The sequence below is a fragment of the Nilaparvata lugens genome, chromosome 7 (assembly GCF_014356525.2).
Source record: "Nilaparvata lugens isolate BPH chromosome 7, ASM1435652v1, whole genome shotgun sequence".
Classification (NCBI taxonomy): domain Eukaryota; kingdom Metazoa; phylum Arthropoda; class Insecta; order Hemiptera; family Delphacidae; genus Nilaparvata; species Nilaparvata lugens.
The window spans coordinates 8,558,054-8,583,183 of NC_052510.1; the positions used below are offsets into that span (position 1 = coordinate 8,558,054).

The 25,130-nt window shown below is 31.6% G+C and overlaps 2 protein-coding genes across 5 annotated transcripts in view; both read left to right on the forward strand.

Moving 5' to 3' along the window:
• LOC111055726 (glycoprotein 3-alpha-L-fucosyltransferase A) overlaps nucleotides 1–8,564 on the forward strand; it is a 109,156-nt gene extending 100,592 nt beyond the window's left edge. For all 4 annotated transcript variants that reach the window (XM_039433604.1, XM_039433606.1, XM_039433605.1 and 1 more), the window contains one exon: nucleotides 1,752–8,564. In XM_039433604.1, the coding sequence (XP_039289538.1) occupies nucleotides 1,752–2,115 (364 nt within the window). In that variant the 3' untranslated portion in view covers nucleotides 2,116–8,564. The remainder of the gene's footprint in view (nucleotides 1–1,751) is intronic.
• A 4,032-nt stretch (nucleotides 8,565–12,596) lies between these two features.
• Nucleotides 12,597–25,130, forward strand: part of LOC111055011 (organic cation transporter protein) — a 32,606-nt gene continuing 20,072 nt past the window's right edge. Inside the window, exon 1 of the mRNA XM_022342152.2 lies at nucleotides 12,597–13,013. Within this exon, the coding sequence (XP_022197844.2) occupies nucleotides 12,959–13,013 (55 nt within the window). The 5' untranslated portion in view covers nucleotides 12,597–12,958. The remainder of the gene's footprint in view (nucleotides 13,014–25,130) is intronic.

Sequence of the window (25,130 nt, forward strand, 5' to 3'; positions counted from 1 at the left end):
TTTTTTCCTCTGTAAATAACTAATAGTGAGTAGGTTTTTGATTTTGTATTAAAATTTTTCAAATAAAAGTGCAATATTTCTAAAGTTTTTAATTTATAGTGATACGTTCTGTGGTTCATTTAGAGTATAACATCATCCTTCAAAATTTTCAAATCATTATTCCTGGACCGAAAATCATGTGACGAATCAGTGTGTGACTGCATAACCTTAACTTTTGGACAACATTAACATTTTATCAAAATTTTTGAAGAGAAATAGTACAGGCTCAGCCTAGTTTTTCCTCCAATGTCATAATTGTATTATGATTATAGTGTTTTATACAATAAATGGATGAAATGAATTCCCATAAGCTCTAATTGAACTATTCCCATTCAGTCCGACCGAGCGATTATGGATAAGCTATTAGAACGTATGAGGATTATATTTTTACTGTTCACTGTCACTGAGGCATGGGAATCCAGCTTGTTATTTATTGTTTATGAAGGGGCGGATTCAAGGATCTAAAGGTTCAAAGAACCCCACACGTCAACCGAAGCTTATTGTGTTCCCAAGTAGTATGTTAGCAAGGCGAACCGATACCTGTGTTCTTTAAAAGAACCAGAAGTTTTTACCTATACCTACTAACATCCCATTCATCACCTTTTAGTCGCCTCCTGCGAAGGGCAGGTGTACTGTGGGTGAATTCCGGTTTTTATTAACACATTCTTGAGTACGATGTTCGACTCAAAGTTCCCCCAACCCACAGGGGGCAATCCAGCTTCATCTTTCCTATATGAAATACCTCATTAATGAACTGTAGCCTATCTTCTACTTCTTTCGATCTTGTTTTTGGAGAGACAATAATTATAATTACCTACTTTGGAAGAGAATGATGTTTTGTCAGTTAGTTGAATTTTGGCAATTGAATTCATTACAAAAATATTGATTCTCGTAGTATAGATTGGATTTAAGTAGAAATTGTAGGAGGGCGTAGCCACTATCTTGAAACTGAATACATACCCATTTAATAATAATAATGTATCTGGTCGAGACATTATTATTATTATTATTATTTGCTCTACAGTATACTAATGTTCAGTTGGTTTTCCAGCTCATTGAAATTCAAGTCTCTGAAAATTAAAATTATTGTCTTTAGTAGGACTGTCATGGCTATAGTGAGGTTCAAGTTGTAATGGCAGTCGGGAAAGACAGCTTTGCCGATTTTTTGCCTTACCACTGCCTTCTATAGAAGATAGCTGGTGTAATACCGGTAACTGTTCATCCATGTTGAAAATGATCAATTACATTTCAGTTGTCAAACAAAATGTTTCAATGATTAAATAATACATTTTAATAATTGAAATCGAATATTTCGTATATAAATTATAGATCTTGATTATTGAAAAACGATATGGCATCATTGCGGAGCTAGAAAAGGATAGCGCTATATTTATTTATTTATTTATACATTGATACATAGGTTACAATATAATTCTCAACTATGAATGATTGGGAATTGAACAACAGGCTTGAAGCCCAAAACTGTTCCTTACCCAAATTTAGATAGAAATTGTCCAAAAATAGGTTATGTTTATACATTTCACGATTTATGTTTACTTCACGCTATCGTCTTTGTCAAATGATAGACAAGGATAGCAACACCAATGTTAATCAAATACTGCCATTATAACGTGGACCTCACCACTATAGTACTCGTTAAGTTCTCTAAAGCTCATTTATCAAATTATTCCGTTGATGTTTCTCGTCCACAGACGCAACGTGCTCCCAATCGTGATGGGCGCGCCACCCGAGGACTACGCCAAAAGCGCGCCCCGCCACTCCTACATCCACGTGGACGACTTTGAGTCGCCCAAACAGCTGGCCGAGTACCTCCACAAGCTGGACCAGGATGACGACCTCTACAACTCCTACTTCAAGTGGAAGGGCATGGGAGAGTTCATCAACACCCACTTCTTCTGCCGGGTCTGTGCCATGGTCCACGATGACTACCCCACAAAGTCCTACCGGGACATCAACGAGTGGTGGAGGGGGGCGGGGGTTTGTACCAGCGGCACCTGGCGCAAGAGTAAGGGCTGGTCGCACAATAGTAAGGTGCACGAGAACATTTTTCAATAGCTAAGGGGGTTTTTTCGGTTGGCAGGATCGAAAAGTTGAAAAAACTCTCAATTCTAGAGTCCGATATCCGATGTAAGCTTGAAATAATATTCAATAGACGCGGTATCGTACAGTAAGGTGCACAATAACATTTTCTAATAGCTAAAAGGGTTTTTTTCGGTTGAAAGGATCGAAAAGTTGAAAAAAAACTTTTAATGTTAGAGTCCGATATGTGATGTACAGTTGCAATGCCCAAAAGTCGTGGTAGAGTCAGGTGCAAGTAGCCATTTTCCAATAGCTAATTGTTTCTTCGGTTGGTAAAATCGAAAAGTTGTAAAAAAACTTTCAATGATAGAGTCCGATATGTGATGTAGAGTTGCAATGCCCAATATTCGTAATAGAGTCAAGTGCAAGTAACCATTATCCAATAGCTATGTCATTTTTCGGCTGGGAGAATCAGAAACTTAAACATTTAATCCTAGAGTTTGATGTGATGTAAACTTGTAATATTCAAAAGTTTGATTGTATGATAAGAGATGTCGTGGTATTTCATAATTGAAAGAATTGAAAGAATATTGAAAGAATAGAGAACACATTGAAAGAATAATACGTTGATGTTGTCAATACTGTAGGGCTACGACTATTGACTATATTTATTCAAAATTAATTAAAATTACAGAATCAGGTTTTATGGCAATACCTGCCACATATTCAGCTGAAGATGCCACATCTCCAGTTCAGCTGAAGATGTGCCAGGTGTTGCCATGAAACCTGGTTCTGTAATTTGAATCAATTTTGAACGAATATAGAGTGAATAGTGGTAACGTATTGACAACATCAGCGTCCTATTCTTTCAATATTCACAAGTCGCGGTAGAGTTAGGTGCAAGTAACCATTTTCCAATAGCTAAGGGTATTTTTTCGGTTGGGTGGATCGAAAAGTTGAAAAACTTTCAATGCTAGAGTGTGCAACCTGGGTCGATGTCAAACGAGGCAAACGACAGAAGAGTCCTGCGACAGTCGAGACCAGCGACGGTACAGACCTACGACATTCGAGACCTGCGACGGTAGAGGACTCCTGAAAAAGAGGTCTCAAATGTCGCCTGCCTTAGGCGACAGTTGAGGCCTCTCTAATTTCTATACAGCCCCGACAGTCGAGACCTGCGACGGTAGAGGATTCCTGAAAAAGACGCCTCAAATGTCGCCTGCGTTAGGCGACAGTAGAGGATTCTTCAATTTTCGTACACTCCCGACAGTCGAGGCCTACGACCGTAGAGGACTGGAAAACAGTCCTCTACTGTCGCAGGCCTCGACTGTCGTCGGTCTCGACTGTCACGTCCCCGTGCAACCTACTTGTAATATTCAATAGAAGCAGTGCACGTAACCATTTTCCAATAGCTAAGGGTGTTTGTTTTTCAGTTGTGATTTTCGGAAATTGGGAAAAATGTATTGTATAATGTTATATGATTCAATAATGTGATGTGAATATAAACTTGTAATGATATACCATAATGCAGTAATAGATTTGGGAGGTATGTTCCGATCGGCAAGATCGGATAGTTGTATTATAATATTATTATGTAATGTGAACTTCTAATGAAATATCTATCATATTCAACAATAGAAGCTGAGGGAGTTTTCTCGGTGGGTAAGATCTAAAAGTGACAAGACCTTATGTTACAATGTAATGTAAACTTATTATGATATTTTTGTGAGACTGTGATAGTCTATGTGTGAGTGTATATTAACAATCGCTTGTAATATTGAGTACAGTATTCCATAGAGAATATTTCTGAAGAAATTATCGAATCATGATAGCATTGAACAGCAGTTGCTAAATAATGTTGAATGGTTCATGGTACTGTTGATTTCCGAATAGATCATTATGAAGTCGATCTCAAAATCGTATTATTGAGAAGCTGAAGATAGAAATAGTTTAAGAATTGTGACATGTTAAGTGAATGGTTACCGATATATTTAACTATCAGGACATGAACAGGTAAAATTATTGTTAACATGTAACATGAGTAGGTAGTTCACAGGAAATTAATTGTCACAGTTTAAAAATTGTGACAAGTCAAGTGAATACTTACAAATATATTCAACAATCAGAGCATGAACAGGTGAAATGATTTTCAACAGGTAATATAAGTAGTTTACAGGTAATCAAGTGGAAGATGAACAATAACAATCCATACTTCTGTTTGAGTTAAGGCTTATGTCCACTGTCCTACAGGTAAAGGAGAAGAGCCTTAGTGGAACATGCAAAAGTAGGTGAAATTTAATAAACCGTATCTTCACTTGCATCCAGTACCCACATGCAATTTGCCCACAGAACTCATGCAATTTGTTAGTAATTGAATGTAATTCAATTTTGCATAGTACCTAGCTTCCATAGCTATGTTTTTAGCATGGAAATCTTTTCATTTTTTTGGTGTCTGTTAACATTTTTTTTAGATTTTCAGACAAATAATGAAATAAATTATGGGAGGTGAGAGGTCTCGATACAATAGAGTTGCTTATTTTTCTAGGGACTTGATAGTTCAGTTTTGAAAAAGGAAGCTGTTATCAGTTGAAAATTAATTCAAGATTGAACTAAGTTATTAAAAATGTAGAATGAGACAAGATAATATTCTCTTGTGCTTGAGCGTTCATAGAAAATGAGGTTCCAAAATAACAAATTCAATTATATTCATATTATTATGTACTATATGGATGAATAAGATTTGATCAAGTTTTTATATTATGTAGCTTCTAGCCAACTGCAATTTCAAAGCAATATTTTTCATTGAATTAGTCTAATGGATGAATTAATTTCATAAAACACTTCCAAGCGTAATGTTTAAAATAAATCCCAAAATTCATGTAAACTGTGACTAAAACTTATACCGTAACACAAATCAACTGTTCAAAAAATTGAGAAATTCAAATTTGAGAAGCAAGAACAAAAAGTACAAAATATTTATAAAAAATAATCGCAGAGGCCTATCTTACACAATATGGTGGTTTTGAATGAATAGTTGATATAAACTACTGAAGTCATCAATAAAAACCTCCAGAGAATGATCAACCACCAAATATATGAGTTATGCAGCTTCAAACATAAAATATGCAAATTTTCAAATAGTCATATCTCATGAACGGTACCGAATTTTGCAAATCTGATTCCAGACCTTATGCTCTTTGATGCGAGAAGCACGAATCTGGAATCCGATTTGCAAAATTCCTTATCGTTCATTAGATATTGCATATATACAAATTTTATGTTTGAAGCTGCATATCTCATATATGCTTTAATGACTGGCTAATTAGAATTGTCTTTTTAAAGTCATTCAAAATTATTCTAACTCTGAAGCTTAGAAGAAAGCGTGGAAGCAAATTATAGAAAAAATAGAGCAAACTTATTATAGTTGTTGAATCAACTGTGAAAAATAGTAGCAGTGAAAATCAATCCTTAGATTTTTATGCAATTCTAGTCATAAAGTCATTATAACTAGATTAAGATTCAAGATACTCCTATTTATTTCTCTAAAAAAGTTTGAGATTAGGAAAGAGATGTTGTCACAAGGCATATTTTATTTGGCAATTTCCAGTTTTTTCAAAAGTATAAAAGAAATTGAACAACTAATCTCCTTGAACTGTATTATTTATTAGTGTCTCATGATTTTCCTGCAATGAATTTTATCTCATTTGTATTATCACTACTCATTTTTATCAATTTACCAATTGAATTGTTCAATTTGAGAATCCTTTGGTTGACTGCCATTTTCATTCTTCTAGCCTTTTTGTGATAGCATTTGTTGCCAGAATCTCGATTGTAATATGCTTATTTCATTCCTGAAATTGATGTATGTGAGCATGAATTTGTATATGAGATTTTGATAGTGAATTTCAACAAATTGATTTCAAAAACTGAAATTGTACCCATTTGGTTTTGATTAAAATTCTATCAAGGCCGGATCATTTTTGTAGATAATTCATTTTCATACAAGGCAGTATCTAATATAAGTGAGTAATTTCAAATATTAAATTATAATCATTCATAAAATCAGTTAGTTCAATTGTAAGTTAGTAGGAAATATTATAACAAGAGACTGGTTCATCGTCATTCTATTAAAATCAAGAGAGAATCAAATTATTCAACTGCAATGATTGTCACATGCAAGTCAGGATATTGATTTTGTATAAAAAATAATATTATTGTGCAATAGTTGTGTAAATAAATCAAAAAGTGAGTAATTTTTCACTGTTACCAATGGGAGAGTGCATTAATAAGATAACCATTGATTTTTCACGATAAGAATTTCTGTTCCTAAAGCCTTAAGAATTTTAATAGCAAGAAATAATCTGTTACTCTATAAACTATTACTATATTGGCTCTTGAAAAAAATAGTTGTTATTCTTTATTGCTGATAATAGTTATGCTAGTTATTTGGTTAGACCAAGCTAATGTCTATGAATCATATTCCATCATATAGTTTGTCAAGCTAATGTTATGATATTTTATTTATTTGTGATATTTTTTATTCAGAGCTTTTTTTGCTATCACCATTTTTAGTCAAAAGCAATCAAGCTATTTTTGAAAGAACACGAATTCTCTAAACATTTTGTTGAACAGATGAAAAAACTATATTAAAATTATGTTTAACAAAATGTATTGAATATCATCAAATACCGTAACATGAAATATTATTTTACAGAAGGAAGTATACATTTTTCAGAGGTAACTCAACCTTTTTACCTGTATTGGGGAAAGACAAAACTCAGAAAATTGTTATTCAACCTTTTCCATGTATTTTAGAACGCCTTCAAAAATTAGTTAGTATTTAAAATTTTAATTAACAGTACCGTAATTCGAAGCTTTAGCTTTGAAACAAACCTCATCTGGATAAAAAACAGACAAGATGAGCGCTACTAATGAGAAAGTGAAAATTCTTGAGAAAAGGAAGTTTGATATTTCATATTATTGAATTTCAGCGTTTTCAGAGTTGAAAACGAAAACTGAAACTGACAATGTTCTTATCTGACAATAAATCTGAGATCACCAGTTTTTTTATACTGCGTTTTAATAATTTATTCAAATATTCAAGTTAATGTTAATTCAAATATTCGCAAATTAATTAGCAAAGACACTGACTGTATTTGCAATTCGCAAAACGTTGCATAAAACACTCTAAAACACTTTGATATTCTAAATCAACAACCGCAAATCCATCAATTATATTAGAAATTTTAGTAATAAATCGAAATCGGTCGAAAAATATGATTATTAATTGCAATAATTTAAAATCGAAAGTAGAAATACTATTCTGAGTTCTATTTGAATTAACATCATAGCTGATATGAGGTTAATTTAATAATCAACAATCAGGTTCCAATAATGAATTTTTGATAGCATTAATAAAAAAATTCAAGTGGTTCAAGTAGGATTGATAGTATTTCTAGTGGATTAAAAAATAGTGTTAAAAAATAGAAAATGTGAATCACAATGCTTTTATGAGGAATCTTTTTTAAAAAATGTCTAGAGAGTATAATATATTTGAATTTCATAGTCGGCATTGTAGCATAATATTCCATAAATACCCTTATAAAAATAGTAAAGGTTTGAGAATTGATTGATTCTTGAAGTCAAATCTTCAACAAAACATTCATTTTAAAATTGATTTGGTTGAGAGCTACTTGTATTGAACAAGATTACTTGATTTCTTCAAGCATCACATTAATTGAATCATGAAAATGTTATTGTGAACGGTAGAGGTTTAGTTCCAAAGAGTATAGAATGTAATTACATTCTAAACTCACTGTTTAGTTTGTGAATCCTGAAAAACGAGTGAATTGCCAAGTCGTAATATTGCTTTAAATTTTTAGATATTTTTTCCAAGAGCATAAATTTCATGTTAGTCTCATACACATGAAGCTCCTAGCTCCTTGTATAAAATTCAATGTCTACTTGGCATTGCTATTCCAAGTATTGCGAGGAAAATTTCTGTATTTATGTATTTCTCATGAAACTTCATTTCCACTGAAGAATGATTGACCACTACCTCCGTAAACGTGTTTACGGAGGTAGTGGATTGACAAGCTTCATAATAAGATGATATTTTGTAGAAAATACAAGGTACGGGTTTTAAAAATGTAAAAGTTTTTCATAAGAATAAATATTGTAATGATAGTATTGCATCAATATTGTACTTAACAGAAATGTATATAGATATTCGAATATTGTAAAGTGATTTCTAAAAATGCTGTATGTTAAAGATGTAACATTATTATTTGTTCTAGTCATGGATTATTATTTTATATAACGTATATGAAATATAATTATAATATGTTAAGCACAGCTAGAAAAGCACACCAAAATTTCCTAAGCACAATACAAAATGGTGCTGAACGTAATTCATAAGGATTGTTAATTTTCTGTCGAAGATTGTGATGTCGTTAGTTTCAATAAATATCAAATTTTCAATTGGAGTAGAGGCAGTTTCTTGAACATTTCCCATCCTCATCTATACATATAAAAGCGAAATGACACTGACTGACTGACTGACTGACTCACTCACTAACTCGCAGAACTAAAAATCTACCGGACCAAAAACGTTCAAATTTGGCAGGTATGTTCAGTTGGCCCTTTAGAGGCGCACTAAGAACGGATTTGAAAAAAATTCTAAAGATACGCCCAAAATCTGCGTTTTTCCAACGTTTTTTAGCGTTTTCTCAGCTTTATCGAGAACAAATTAACAGAAAATGTTCAAATTTAGTACAGAAGCTCAGCAAGGGTGTAATAATGTTGTGTTAGAAAATATTTGCAATAACGTCAAAGATACGCCCAAAATTAGCGTTTTTTGCTTTTTCTCAAATTAATCGAGAATAAATAAACAGAAATTGTTCAAATTTAGTACAGGAGCGAAGCTAGGGTGTGATAATGTTGTGTTAGAAGGAATTTGAAATAACGCCAAAGATACGCCCAAAATTAGCGTTTTTTTGCGTTTGGGTGATTGAACAGAGCGAGGAAGTACTTTGACTTTCTGATGGAATAAAGCATGCTCAAATGAAAAATGCAGGCGAGCGAAGCGAGCCCGCTGATCTTATTATTGGACGATTCAGTCGGGGGCCCAGGGGGCAGAGCCCCCTGGCTGGACGGATATGGCGAGCGAAGCGAACCTGACGGCTAGTAATTCATAATTTCATAGCTTTTGTGTAACTTCTTGAAGCCTGACATCCAAAAAATTCAATCTATGGGATATTTCATATCATGAATTCAATCTGCCAAATTATCAATCTAATTTTATTGTAAAAGAACGTGACAATATAGTTGGAATTGAAGAAAAAAAGAAAACTTACAAAGTCAACACTGCTGTGGAACAGGATTGAAAACTAAAAGGAAAAATACACATTTCTTGTACCTCCTCTATGATCCTGCTGCCCTGGTAGAATTTTCGTGTTCTCTCTCTCATATGGGAGATTTGAATTTTGATTATTTGATGATTAAAAATGCTGAGTGAAAACAAAAACAGGGAGTCAGATTATGTAGAGAGGTAGGCTGAGTCATTGTTAACGCCTACTCTCTTAAACATAGGCAACCCTCAAGACAGGAAATTTATTTAAAAAAAATGCATCTTCTTAGCTTCTGCTACCCTGGTAGATACTTGTCATTCCTGTCAAGCTTGTTATTTTATTTTATTTTCTGATTTAAGGAAGGAAATTTCCTTAATAAATTAAATCCATCACACTTGATCGTGTGTGTCTTACGTATCCCTCTATCGAGTATCCTGTATCCTATATATCAGCTTATCTGTTTATCTATATGATCTATATCTATTTGTATATCTATATCTCTATATCTATATTATCTCTATCTCTATATCTGCTTATCTCCTTCATGTAGCCTATATACCAAGCGCTCATTTTATATATGGGATCCGAACCCATATATCTAGATGTATCCACAATACAACAGATAAATCAGCTCATAATATTATCTGAATGTACAAGCAGCATGACATGATTAGTAGATGAAATTTCCTTATTTATGTATGAAATTATACTGGCTTATCCACCAAATCGTGATAAGTTAAAACAATATATTACTAGACCTATTATTCTTTGTAAGTTATACAATATAAGATTCGAGATTCAATTCAATTTATTCTTACACACACATAATACAGAGAATAACAAAAAGAATACATGCAAACAACAACAACAACAACAATACACATTAAAACAAAATAAAAAGAAAGTTGTGCAAAAAAAGGATGGGAGATTGAAGGGCTTTTTCAACTATGGATATCCATGTACTTACTAGAAAACCTTCATTCCTTGAGAAGGTGAGAAAGGTATCAGGAAAAGTAAATAGACGGTAGATATGAAAGGATGGGATGGGGGAAGAATAATAATAAGGGAAGGATGGAAAAAAGGAACCGATAGGACCAGGTGTTAAAAAAAAGATTTGATATACGGTAAGTCATACAAGATTTATTTTCTATTCAATGAATTTCACAAAACATAAACCCTTCTGATGTATTCAAAGGAAATCATTGATTGATTTCAAGATCAATCAATTCGAATTACAACGATATAATATTGTACTGTAAATTGCATTTCAACGACATAAACTGGCGGATTCTGAACAGATAAAATTCATCTTTCACATTTAATTTTTCCTACAGTTACCATTGAATATGAAAAGTGGGTAATTATGGGTAAAATTGCCTGAAATGCATCAAATGTTTTTCTGTGTAATTTTATTATTGATAAAAACCTTAATTTATTGTCAAATTGAATAAAAATGTTGTCCTTGGTTATAATATCTAATACTAATAGTTAGCGCGTTGTGCTTCGTTGCACCTCTGCTCACTATAGCAGCCACAGCAGTCACTGTTACCAACTTCATTTTGATTTTGCTGCACTGTTGCTCCATATAACCTACTATAGTATATTTCGCACCTAGAGCAGAAAATGAGATTTTTCCAGCTCGAAATCGGTTTTCAAGTCCAAGGCCGTAGGCCGAGGACTAGAAAAGATTGAGAGCTGGAAAAACATTTTTGCCCGTGGTGCGAACGATATTTTCGCCACACTACAGGTATTGCTGACAAAATAAATAAAGAATACAAAATAAAGAATACTCGTTAAGCTATCGTACCTATCTCTTGATTTTAGTGGTAGAAGATTTGCAGTCAGGATTTCAGATTCTTTTAAAATTTCACTTGGAATACCACAGTCATCTTCAAGCATTTTTGAAAATTCGGAATGCACTAATCAACAATAAATAATTGAATAAAACTGGTTGCGAAGCGAATTAGTTTGATTCGAAACTGGAACTAAAATCATGGCGACTTCAGCTTATTATGAAAGTGGACACTCGCCCGATCTAGCGGATGACTTATTAATAATAATTAGCGCGTTGTTAACAGCCATAAGCGGCTGGAAAGAGACAACTTTCTGGCCTAGACCGGAAAAGAAACCCTTTCTGACGTCGTCTGCAAACAAGGTCTTTCAGATCTACGTAGGGACTGGAAAACAGCTGCTTTCTGTGCAGTGTGGCGAAAATTATTTTGCGTTGCCATGTTGCAAATCTGGAGTGCAGAAAAATTTTTCCCGCACTAGAGCGGAAAAGTGATTCTTTGCGTTCTGTAATCAGTGCAGCAATGGCCACTTTTCAACGTAACTGTAGGAAAAGTAAATAGACGGTAGATATGAAAGGATGGGATGGGGGAAGAATAATAATAAGGGAAGGATGGAAAAAAGAAACCGATAGGACCAGGTGTTAAAAAAAAGATTTGATATACGGTAAGTCATACAAGATGTATTTTCTATTCAATGAATTTCACAAAACATAAACCCTTCTGATGTATTCAAAGGGAATCATTGATTGATTTCAAGATCAATCAATTCGAATTACAACGATATAATATTGTACTGTAAATTGCATTTCAACGACATAAACTGGCGGATTCTGAACAGATAACATTCATCTTTCACCTATTATATTTCATGGAAAAGGATCATGATAGAATAAGATAAATAGGATAAGGAAATTGTGGATAAATCTAGAATCCTTCCTTGAAAACTCAACTTCACTGATGACGTATTAAAAATGATTAGTTTCCCCACTGGTGGGAAGTGGTAAAAGGGTTGAATTTCACAAAATATGAACCTGATATTAATGATTGGTTTTAAGATTAAATTATACAATTTGAATTACGATGGTATAATATGGTATGTATAACACCGTATTGCATCTACATAGATCGGCGGTTATAGAACAGATAACATTAACCCATTCATTGTTAAAGGATAAATAAATTCTTCCTTAAAATCTCGATAGGATAAAAACTTGAGAACTCTTCCTTTAAACTTGGTTAGGATCATATCCTTCCTTAAAATACAACTTCACTGATGACGTATATTTGAATACGGTAGTTTTTCGCCAGTGAGGGATGGTAAGAGGGGATGAGGGGTATCCCCGCGCGTGCGATCTACGTAATTTTCGCCAGCCGGTCAGAGCATGAAGTAGGTGAGCAGACAGAGCACTCAATTCAATTTGCAACCGCTGAAGCCACAAGCCAGTCGCTCACTGCAAGTCTTCCGTGTGACTTTATCGTTTTTAAACTTCTACTTCCACTAAAAAAAAATTAGCCGTTCTTGACGTTGAGTTGCCGATATTTTAGTAGACGTTTATTTACAACCAAAAAAAAATTGTACAGTAGACGTTCTTGAAGTGAAGTTTCAGATATTATTAGTAGACATTAGCTTCCAGTAAAATAAATTGTAGATACTCTTGAAGTGGAGGTTTGCAGATTAGCTCGAACGTTCGGTGGTGTTAAATTTACTAAATGTCGGACTGTTGAGAACATTTTTTTCTAATGTCAAACAAAATGAGTGACGAGGAGGACCTGGAATCATTGATGTCACATATCGGTCAGTAGAAAGCTTGAATTAATGTGATTCAGTCAAACTTACACTTTTTAAATTGTAATTCAATGCAAGAAAGGAACAATTTCAATTTTCAATTTATAATTGCATCCCAAACATCTGAATATTCAGACTGAGGATAAGTCAAAAAAGAGAAACCTAGGGGTGTTTCTCAACACATATCATAATCACATTGATAAAATACTGCAATTTACAATAGGTCTAGAGAATACAGTACACAATTCACAATAACAAATATAGATTGTTTGTCATAATAATCATAAAAATTTCCACAATAATAAGCCTACTTTTCCACCATAATTAACAAGAGGAAACTGGGGTTTCAACAGTAAGCATTCAACTTTTTTCACAAAGGTTGCACAAAGGCCTGTAAAATTTTAATCATGATTAAATGTCAGGAAACCAATCAAATGAGTGTTTTTTATTAAAGAAGGCTTCTCTGGTTGGTTCTAGTGATATTTAATTACGGTTAAAACTTAACAGGCTTTTGAGCAGACGGACCTTCATGTTGTATTTATTCCAAGACTTTTCCAGATCATTTTATGAGAATTAAAGAAAGGATACTGATGATGAAATAACTATCAAAATCTGTTAGAAGTATTTCCTTGTGATAATTGAACATTTCCATGAATGCATATATGTTTATTTGAGGGTCTGAAGCTTCGTCTAGAATAATCTATGAAAATTTGGCTGATTGGAGCTTTTCAGTTTATCTTTTGATAGTTTGACACCTTGTGAGACCGGAGCTAGATTATCTAGAGCTAGAGTTTCATGAGTTTCACTTCTTAATAGATTCGTATCAGAGAATAATCTATAAAAATTTGACTGATTATCTAGAGCTATAGAGTAGAGCATCATGAGTTTCATGTCTTTATAGATTCGTATCAAAGAGAAATAATGTGACTAGAACGACATTTCACTTCAGAATTCACATCCTCACCTGATAAGACTAAGATTAACTCAATGTGGGAATTAGCATTGAAATTATCCACAATTCAAACTATAAGGAAAGGAATAGGCCCAAGTGCAATTATTAGAATTGTAATATGCACGATATTTTGTCACTTATTGCAGGATGTAGGAAGTGGTTTAGTGCAATACGAAAGCATGCTATAAACTTGTTTGAAACATTACATTGCAAAATGTTCAAGATGTTCGCTCCTCTCGAGTGCTCTCCGTCTCATTCTCTTCTCTTATTCGGCCCATGCATGAATTTATAGATGAAGATTCCACTCAATATGTTCTTTCATTATTGTTGTAGAGTTTCAATAGATGAAGAATATTTTCTTACATTGATTGTAGAGTCTACCTACTCTACTCATTAATACTAAGATTATAAGGAATTGGAAATTTATTTATCGCAGAAAGACACTATGAATACAAACGAAGTGTATAAACAATAAATCCGAAAAAAAATATCATAAACAAATTAGTATCATGAATACAATATCAAAACTATAGAATATTTTGAAGGGTTTTATATTATGAAATTTCTTCATGATAGATATGAATTGAATCTTTATTACTTCTCACCTACCTATTTGAAATCAATTTTCTGGTACAGTATATGTAATATGTTATACAGTTGTATAATACTGAATAATTGAATAAATGATCACAAATCCCTTATCATTCATTACATACGCTATATATATATGTAAATTTGATAACCAAATAAAGTCTGCATTAATTTATCTTCATACTTACAAATGTTGCAAAAGCTTCATTCCTAGTTCAACTCTCAATTTCCGCAGATATTTTATCACTTTCATATTCAAGATACTTGGTCCAAAGATAGATTTTAAGATTTACTCCAAAGAGGGACTAATCAATCATTCAGAAACCACCTAGCAGGTTGACTTGAAGATTTATATTGGAACTTACTCTGTTTAAAGACCTTGAACTATATATCCAATGATTATAAAGAAATCAATTTTATTTGCAATCTGAAGATCAAGACCACTTATCTGGTCTAAATTCTATGTGTTTGAATCAACAGATCCGAATCAATAGGTAGCAGGCTAAGGTAGGTAGTGAAAAGAATCTGAACGAGAAACACTACACACTGACAGATGTAGTGGATGTTCAAGTGCCCAAAAAGACCTTGAGACAATTCAAATTAATTGCACTCATTTGTTCTAAGAAACTTAAAAACTCCTGTAGAGTATGACTTCTACATTCTACAGTACCTTATTTCGAATGAGAATTTAGAGAAGGAATTTCATAAAAAGCATAACTACCGGTAGCTACTATCGTTTTCCATAGTGAAATGGAGAAATCTAATAAAGAGCAAGACTAGTCTAATTTTCAATAGTAATATTGTTTCAGTTTATTGGTTCAGTCCCATATAAAAGCATTATTATAATGAGATAGTCTATTGAAAATTTAGAAACTGATAACCTTCAGTATTATTATAAATAACCAATTTCTAAGACTTAGATGAAAAAAGTACTGTAGCCTGAAGTATTTTGAAAAAGATTGTTGAAGAATAGTAGCCTATATAATATTTATTGGATGCAATTTTTACTCCACTGGATTCGAAATGGCATATATTTTAAACATTTTGAATGAACCCAAAAAATAATTTAGGAGATGAGAGAAAATTTAGTTTCTCTCTCGATACTTGTACGTATACGGTGATGAGATGAACAAAGATAAAAGTTGTTAGAGATGTCATTCTGCCATGATAGCCAGGTAGAAATTGGGAAATCAAACGTATTATATAGGCTATTGCAACTACAATAAAATGATTAAATTAGATGTCTTAAACACTAATAAAATGAGCTTCTTTTGATTGTTTAAATTTTTAGAATCACCATTTATTCACTCAACAATTCCTTATTAATTCAATATTCATTTTAAATTCAATACTTCCTTATAATCTCCATACTTGGCATACTCATGAATTCTCCACTATTCTTCATGAAATAGAATATTGTCAAAAAATAGAACGACAGAGGGTATGAATTTATTGACTAACATAAAATTAACTAGGAAATCATCATCATATTAAGTAGAGAGGAAATAAGAATCATAACAACTCTGAATTATTAGCAGTGGTCATTATAATCTTCCATCAAAATATTACTGATAATGAGGCTTCATTCATCAGACGAGTTGATGCATGCATAGTTTGGGTTCCATCAATTTTATCCAGTCGTTAACCCAAAATTGTAAGATTAAAAAGTGATTTGCTCCTATATCAAATTGCTTCATTCAGATAGCATATCATCGTGAAAGACATTTAATGAAGGCATATTTTCACAGTAACCTCGTTGATGTTACTGCTGGCTCAGTTCGAATAACAAATTGTTGAAGGCAAGAATTCAAATTCTCTTCTGGGGTCTGTTTCATAAAGATGAATGGATATGAATGAATATGAATGAATATGAATGAATATGAATGAATATGAATGAATATGAATGGATATGAATGAATATGAATGAATATGAATGAATATGAATGAATATGAATGAATATGAATGAATATGAATGAATATGAATGAATATGAATGAATATGAATGAATATGAATGAATATGAATGAATATGAATGAATATGAATGAATATGAATGAATATGAATGAATATGAATGAATATGAATGAATATGAATGAATATGAATGAATATGAATGAATATGAATGAATATGAATGTGTTATATAAATGAATATGAATGAATATGAATGAATGAATGTGTAGGCTGACTTTCCACAAGACAAGCATGGAATAGATGGAATTGATATTGCAAGATAAGTGTGAGAGAATCCTATTTTCAGTAATAATTCGGGTTTTTCAAGACGCAAATGCAATACCGTACCTACATTAATTAATTTCAAAACAGGCCTCTTACATTATGAATTTTCTTGACCAATAAAACATGATAGTCTCCTCTATAATATTTCATGCCAAATAATCAAGGATTTGGGTAATATTTCACTCCAAATAAAATTATGATTTACGGTAGCTGTCAATATAACTATTATATATAGGTAGCAGATTTGAGACAACATTTAGAAATAGAAGAAGTTTTGGGCAATAGCCTGTTTTTTTTAGTTTCTGACTATTGTATTGTTTGCTCTATCCAATAACTAAATGAATAAATAATGTATTTTCGTCAACCCATGCAGAGGAAATAATATAAAAGTACAGCATAGGTCTAATAATATTTATTTAATTATATTCAAAATTAATAAGAACACACAAAGTTTACAAACATGAATATAAAGACTCATGTATAATGAAGTTGAAGATAGAAGCTTTTAAATGTATAGGCTAATCTTTGTGTGTATAATAAATTATATTCTAGTTGAATTAGTAGTTACAATGGTAAATGAAGTAGTTAAATTATATGCGTATATTATATACACAGATAAATATTATAAAACATGGAAATTTATTAATAATATCGTTCAATACAAATGAAATAGATTTAATAATACATACATATAGTAATTCCAAAACAAGAGCAGCTTCCACTTTCTAATTGCATTCATCCTGAAGGATCAAGGAAAGATAAGCAACTAAGTTGCAAATTCAGTAGTTATAATTGATCAAGTTAGAGAAGTTGGACAAGAATCTGAACTATTAATTATATTTTCAAAAATAATCCGAATCACAAGAATGGCAAAAAGAAGATTTCATAGCGTGGGTTTTAGTGAGCGTTGGAATGAAAGGCTGGAACGTTTCTTTTTGATTCCGTCGAGGCCATCAGTTAATTTTATATTTTTTATTTTCATAATTTATAATGAGAATGTCAATCAGACTCATGTTAATGTCATTGGCGTCCTACACGTAGAATGGAAAAAGTTGATTTTCCTCTCCATTCTAATATGAACTTGCACTTACAATAATTATTATTAATGACTTACAATACTTCAGTATAGATCACTACCAGTATGTTTTTGGAAAACTATGCGAATATTTAATACGGTACTGAAATATTCAGAATTTATACTGAAATATTCGGATACCATTGCAGCGCCTAATGACAATATTCTATAAAATGTAACAAAATGTAGTATCTTATGTCCCCCAGACGGATTTAATCCATATGGTGGAAATGCCAAAAATGTATTTTTCAAACAAGAAAATTCAATGTTGTATTTTTTTAATCAATAAAGGTAATTATTTCATTATTTATTTTTATTTAGTATCTACCGAAAATACCTTTTCCTTTTTTAAAACATTGAATACGGTATGGTAACACTTGATCAATAGGATAATACTAGTCTATTAGTATACTATTATATTTTGTATAGCTTATAATTGATAGTTTATTCTTTATTGAATCATACAATGAGAACACCATAAAAATGATAGGGAGAGGAAAAATAAGGTAACCTTGTGCTATTCCTCTCCCAAATTTAGATAAGGTTACACATAGTCCGACATAGGTTGTCTTGTATTTGTTCACTTTACAAAATAGTCAGTCCTTAATTATTTTCACAAAGTAGATTTTTAAATTTGGATGTTTCAAAACCAAACATATTGAGACATATACGAGTATTTATCATGAATATTAACAAATATTAGCATACCTATATAAAATTCAAACTGGATTCAAAATATATTGAAGATCTGATCTATAGGCAAAATTGAAAATTGAAAATAATAAAATATAAAATATATTGATATTTGAAAATTGTAATTAATAAAATCTTAATTATCTATTTTATTCGTAGTAGTAGGCTACTAATTAGGCTATAATCATGAAGTTAGTTTCACATTTATTCAAACTATTCACTTTTTTGTTTCTATAATTAACTGTATTTTTGAAGCTCAAACTGTTGATAGCTGATATTCTAAGATATTAATAGCTATGATTTATGATCATTGCAGTTACAATTTTATTAGTAGTTTTCGATAGAATTTTGTTATTGTTTTGAATATGTATCAATATTCTATCAATCTATTGATAAAAATAATAGTATTCATTAATTTTTTCTCAAAATAAAGCTTGCAGTCGTTGTATTGATCCATAGATGAAGAAGAAGCAACTGATTATCATAGGCTACAGGTGATACTGTGTTGACACAATTTGTCGAATTCAATGTTACGGTGGGCGAAGCAGTAAGCACCTTTTTTAATCTCGTTAGGTAATAATAGCATTAGCAAACTATCACGATGCCAAAACTCGTGTCATTCATAGGAGCGTCTTTTCTTGGGATGAAAAATTAAATTGAAAGAACTTTCTAGATGTAATTTTAAGAGAAATTTGAATAATATTTAAATCCATCACATAGGTCTAGTATTGATTCCATATTGAAAAATGCATTGATAAAATCATCTTTAATTGAATGGTCGAATGAAATTATCGATTTTTTAATCTAAACGTAAAGGATGAACAATTGGTATCAACGAAATGAATCATTTACACCCTGTTTTTTAGAGAAATTTCAATAATTTAAATCCATCACAATAGACCTATTATTGATTCCATATTAGAAATGCTTTAGTAAATTATCATCAATGAAATGGTCAACTGAAACCCTGGAACTTTATTGATTTTTTCAATCTGAACATAAAGGATGTACAATGTGTTAGATGAATAAATCATTTCTAGCATTTATAATCATTTTTGCTAGCATTTAGAATCATTGCTAGTTATTTATATTTGATAGTCTAGTTATTTATATTGATTTTCAGAGCAGCTCTTCACAATAATAAATTATAGAAGATTTTCATGTTTTATTGGTCAAGAAAACTCATCATAGAAAAGTTGTCTTTTTTAAATAAATTAATTCAGGTTGTCTTGTCAAACCAGTCGAACTACTGACAATAAGATTTTCTCACTTTCTCCCTTTAATAATAGACCTATATTATGTGGTATTTAACGTGTAGTTTTTTGAGTACAGTACGGTAGCACTTTAGTTTCTTATTGAATGCTCAGTAGGTAGGTACTTCAAATCAGAAGTACCTTGTCAAGATTTTTCACTTCAACAGCGTTTGTTAAGGAAATTGAAAAATGGATGTCTATGCTACTGTTTCAAAAAACAGTCGTGGTCAGTATCTGTCTGCTGTCTCAATCTTATTTGAATTGTTACTTGCGCTTTCTGTGCGCTTATCAACTTGTAAATTATGTTCAAAAACCCAAAATCTCATTCAACATCTATTTTTGCGTACATTCCTTCCTCAATTTTGTACTTATGTTCAGCAAATTATTTTAGTTAAGGCAGTACAATTAGCATTGATGTAAATGATATTTTAATAATAAATGCAAAATAATTCATAGTTTCTATTAATCGTGAGTAGAACTATAACTACATGACAAATTAAGTATATTGAGGTCGATTTCAAATAATTATTTTATTGAAACTTTCATAATTTTTCATGGCGAAATAGCATTTGTAAGCTATGAGTGCCCCACCTAGACCATGGACGCACGTATCTTCCCTCCTAAAATTCCTGTCCTTATGAAAAAAATTCTTGAATAGGTAGTCATTTTGAGTACAGTACTGCTAACCTTTTTTGGATCCCACAACAAGATTTGATTTTGATTTTAAATTTCAAGGATGCAGTCTGCGTCCAAATCTCTCTCCCCCTATAAGCACCCCTGTAAAAGAAGAATCGCTGATATATATAACTCCCCGCCCTGTTTTAAATACACAATTTCACATTTAAGTTTGTAGATGTTTTGATTCTCCACATAGAATTTATATAAAGTTTTGCTGAAGTTGAAGGAAAAATAATTCAATAAAGCCCTAAGAATCACAAAATTTATAAATCTTAGAAATTCATTAAAACCAGATAGACCTATCTATATACCTTCCAATTAAAATCAAGCAGGTGAGAGTAATTTTTGTCATATGTGTCAAACTTTTGAGATATATGAGAGTTGTTTTGGTGTTGAACTGTAGGTCCAAACCTCTTTGAGTTGTAATATTTTATTGTAATGTTCTTCATTCTAATTTGAAATGTAGATTACCCTGTCAATACTTTTGGAGAAAACAATATTGATATCAATTTAAAATACATTGAGCACACATTGTGTAACAGAAAAGTTTTCCAGTGTTCTATAAATAATCCTTGAAACCCAAAATTCACCTATGTTGTGTCTGTGAGTACTTTTCCAGTATAAAACTCACTAGAAAATTACATTAATGTTGAAATATGTTGTGAGTAGAAATTTTGAAGAAGGATAATTTTATTAGATTTTTTATCTTCTTCTTCTTCTTCTTCTTCTTCTTCTTCTCTTCTTCTTCTTCTTCTTCTTCTTCTTCTTCTTATTCTTCTTCTTCTTCGCCTATTGAATATTGTCTGATGCGACTCGCATTCGGATTTATTATTTCTTGATAATGAAGAGTACTGTATAGCCTTAACTAAAAAGTTAATTTCTTCCAGTACTATTATGGTAAGCCAGAAATGAAGACTACCACTGTCACTCATAAATCATAAGATCATAACTCGTCTTCGAAGAGACGTTCAAAGCAGACAGTAGTTCAAGGGCGTTTTGTGCGACCTTCCTCAGCGATCGATAAGTTGTCCACCTTTACCTCTCAAAGTTCTATTCTTGTCCTGAGAGAATGACTTATACTAGCTGCTCGCCTATTGGCCTATTATTCATCGACTAGTCCACGGTCGGAATGTAGCGAGGGGTTGGGGTTTAGCCTACTGTCATCAATAACTCTGGAGAAATAATACGGTTCAAGCTAATCCAAAATAGACCAGACTTGTTTCAGCACGAGAATAACTTTTATTACCTATCATAGCAATACCAGACCCAGTATAATTTTTTCACAAAATTGAAAATGTTATCACCTTAGATACCGGTAGCCCATTCTATTATTCAAAATGAGGATAATTTTAGTAAGCTATGTCATACCTGACATTCATCCATATAAATATATCATTTTCAGTTTTATTTCTTAATATTATTTTGAAGAGTTGGAAGCTGGTCGTGGAATTAATTTACTTTAATTAATACTAGGTCGTATTGACTTAATTGGTATATATTTTAAAAATAAATTTTATTTTTTAATTTGGTATCATGACCAAATATAATATGTAATTTATGAAAGAAGGAGAGACTAATGTTCTCTCCTTCTTCCATAAATTTCAGAATATTTGGTCATAATACAGAATGAAAAAATAGAATATATTTCTAAAATATATACCAATTACGTCAATAATTAATTCCTATACCAGTCTCTCCTTCTTTCATAAATTAGAGATTATTTGGTCATAATACCCAATTAAAAAATAAAATATATTTCTAAACTTGAATTTTAAAAACACTTGAAATTCCCTTTTAAAATTCAAGTTTAATTTCAATAGTGAAAAAGTATGGATATGCAACAGAGTATATTTATAAAATATATACCAATTAAGGTACGTCAATCAGTCAGTCAATCAGCCATATCCGACAATCAGCCGTATAAGCTGTGAATTTCTTGTCTGTGCAGCTTTAATAATATAAGATACTGATAACATTAGTCTCTCCTTCTTTTATAAATTACAGATTATTTAGTCATAATACAAGATGAAAAAATAAAATATACTTCTAAAAATATACGGTATTTAATATTTCTCTAAATTTTTTTATATTAAAACTATACGCTATAGCAAATTAAGTACACTAATTAGCCTGAACATTCAAAATTTTAGAATATTATTCGATGTCGGTATTCAATTCAATATTCAATAATAATTATTATTATTCAACGAAAATCCAAATCAAATTCTGTAAATATTTGCAGTAGCAGTAGTCTTCGGGGTGATTTACAGCGTTTAATTAGGATTTTCGTTTAATAATAATATTATTGATTCATTAGCATTTGAATTATTGCAATATCTCAGTAATTTTCATGAATATTGAATTATTAGAAAATACGTTATTGGTAGCCTTCTAAAATACAATAAGGAGCTTTTCATTGAACAAATTTTCTTATAAAAAATGGTTGCTACTCATAGAGTGAGTTGGATTGCTTCTACAGTAGACTTCCTTACAATATATATTCTGTACGGTATTATAGAATATAAAATTATAGAATTCCAGAATTTGGTATTATAGAATATAAAATTATAGAATTATAGAATATGTATATAGAATTAACATGATTTAGTCCAGACTGTATTTGAGAGTTTAACATTATTTTTTGAGATGTTACTGTGGAAGGTGGAGAGGCTGTAGACTACCCATATTTTTTAAGAAGCATGAATTCTATTGCACTAGTAAAACTTGTTTTCGGGATTTATAATTATTGTGAAAGCAAAAGACTTCGCTTATTGTTACCCACGCACAAACATTATGGACTTCTGAATCATTATCAAGTAAAAATAGAAAGGTAGAGACAACGACACTACTAAAGTGCAAAAACGTTTTTTATCTATAATTTGCAACTTGTTCAACTAGCCTACAGTACTCAGTAGGCTAATACTTATTGGCATGATTAGGTACTTAAATAAGTGACTAGGCCTATCGTGTTTAGTTCTTTCATTTATTCTTGTACCTGTCATAAATTTTATATTCTATTACTTCTCCTAATGCGTTTTCTCCACTTCCTGTTGTAGACACAAAATTAGTTACATTATTGCAGAAGAGTGTACAATGTAAAATGAGTGGTAATTTAATAATTATTGGCGTTGTCTATAAGTAGAAAACCTTGTTTTTATCGTTGGCAATCTTCTCTCTCTTTCTTATTTTATCTCATCTCTTTCACTCTTGCATCTTATCTTCTCTTTTCTCAATCTGAAGTTGAAAATATTGAGAGAGAAATTCTCTTCTTTCAATAATCCTGATTCAGGACATTACGAAAAAATGTAAGTTCTATCGTATCCTCTCTAAATCTTGATTTATTGTCATAATCGTATCTATTAATCTCGATTTATTCAAGGATTTTTTCAAAGTTCTATGTTTGAGAACTCGAAAAACATGAAATACGGTAGTAGTTTTAATAAAAATATCGATTACAATTATTACAGAATATTTGTAGAGTATTTCCTATATGGTATGCTCAAAGATGACTGGAATATTGTGAAATATAAGTTCAATGCCATTGATTTTGTTCAACGAAAAAAATATACTAACGCATCAGCGTTATAAAAATGAATTTTCTTCTAATGAATCAACAATAATAATTGAACTGAGAATATTTATTCCATTGACAATCACAAATCATCATTACAATATAATTAATATAGATTTTCAATTGTGATTTTTGTATGGATTCGTATTTGGAAATTGATTAATCTGATAAATTCAAAATTGTAGTGTCGTATACATTTTTTGGACTTAAAGTTGTGTGCGAATAATATTCGTTATCATTTACGTTACGTAAGTTACATAACGTTTAGGCCCGGTTGCACAAAAGCCGGTTAAATTTCAACCGTGATTAATTCCACGAGAACCAATCAGGAAAGGCGTTTTTGAAAAGACGGCTTCTCTGATTGGTTCTCGTGGAATTAATCACGGTTAGAATTTAAACCGGCTTTTGTGCAACCGACACTCAGACTGTGTATTCAAAATTGAGGTTCAAAGGAGTTTTGGGCGAATGCCTGTTGTTTTTTACCTTGATTATATTTGCATTTGAATAAATATGATTGGGAGAAGACAACAGGCATAGCCCAAAACTGTCTTTGTATCAAATTTTGATAAATAGAGGTTACTCTGTTGCATATCCATACTTTTTCACTATTAAAATTAAACTTGAATTTTAAAATCACTTATGGAGTGAAAATGCACTTACATTGGTAGTGACGATCGTTTCGACCTGTTGTCAGTCATCATCAGACTGTAGGAATTTACTCTAATTATATAAATAAAATATGCAATGATCGGATGAATGTGGCAAATTATTTTATATTTACGTCCTCAGAAGTTTTTTCGAAAAATAGCTCATTCACTTTTATTAGTTTTAGCTCTCAGATATAGGTACACAAAACTAGAGAAACTAGTATGCTATAATAAAACTAGAACTTTCACTAGTATCTCATGACTAAAAACAATATGTCAACATGTATTGTGAGCTTTTGCAGGGCAGACAGAAACTCAGGCAAGATAGCGATTTGTCAAGAGATACGATGATGAAATAGCCATCACTAGTGGAACTTTCATGCATGCTGCATGGCATGATGTGTGATATGCCAACATATAATAGGTTTA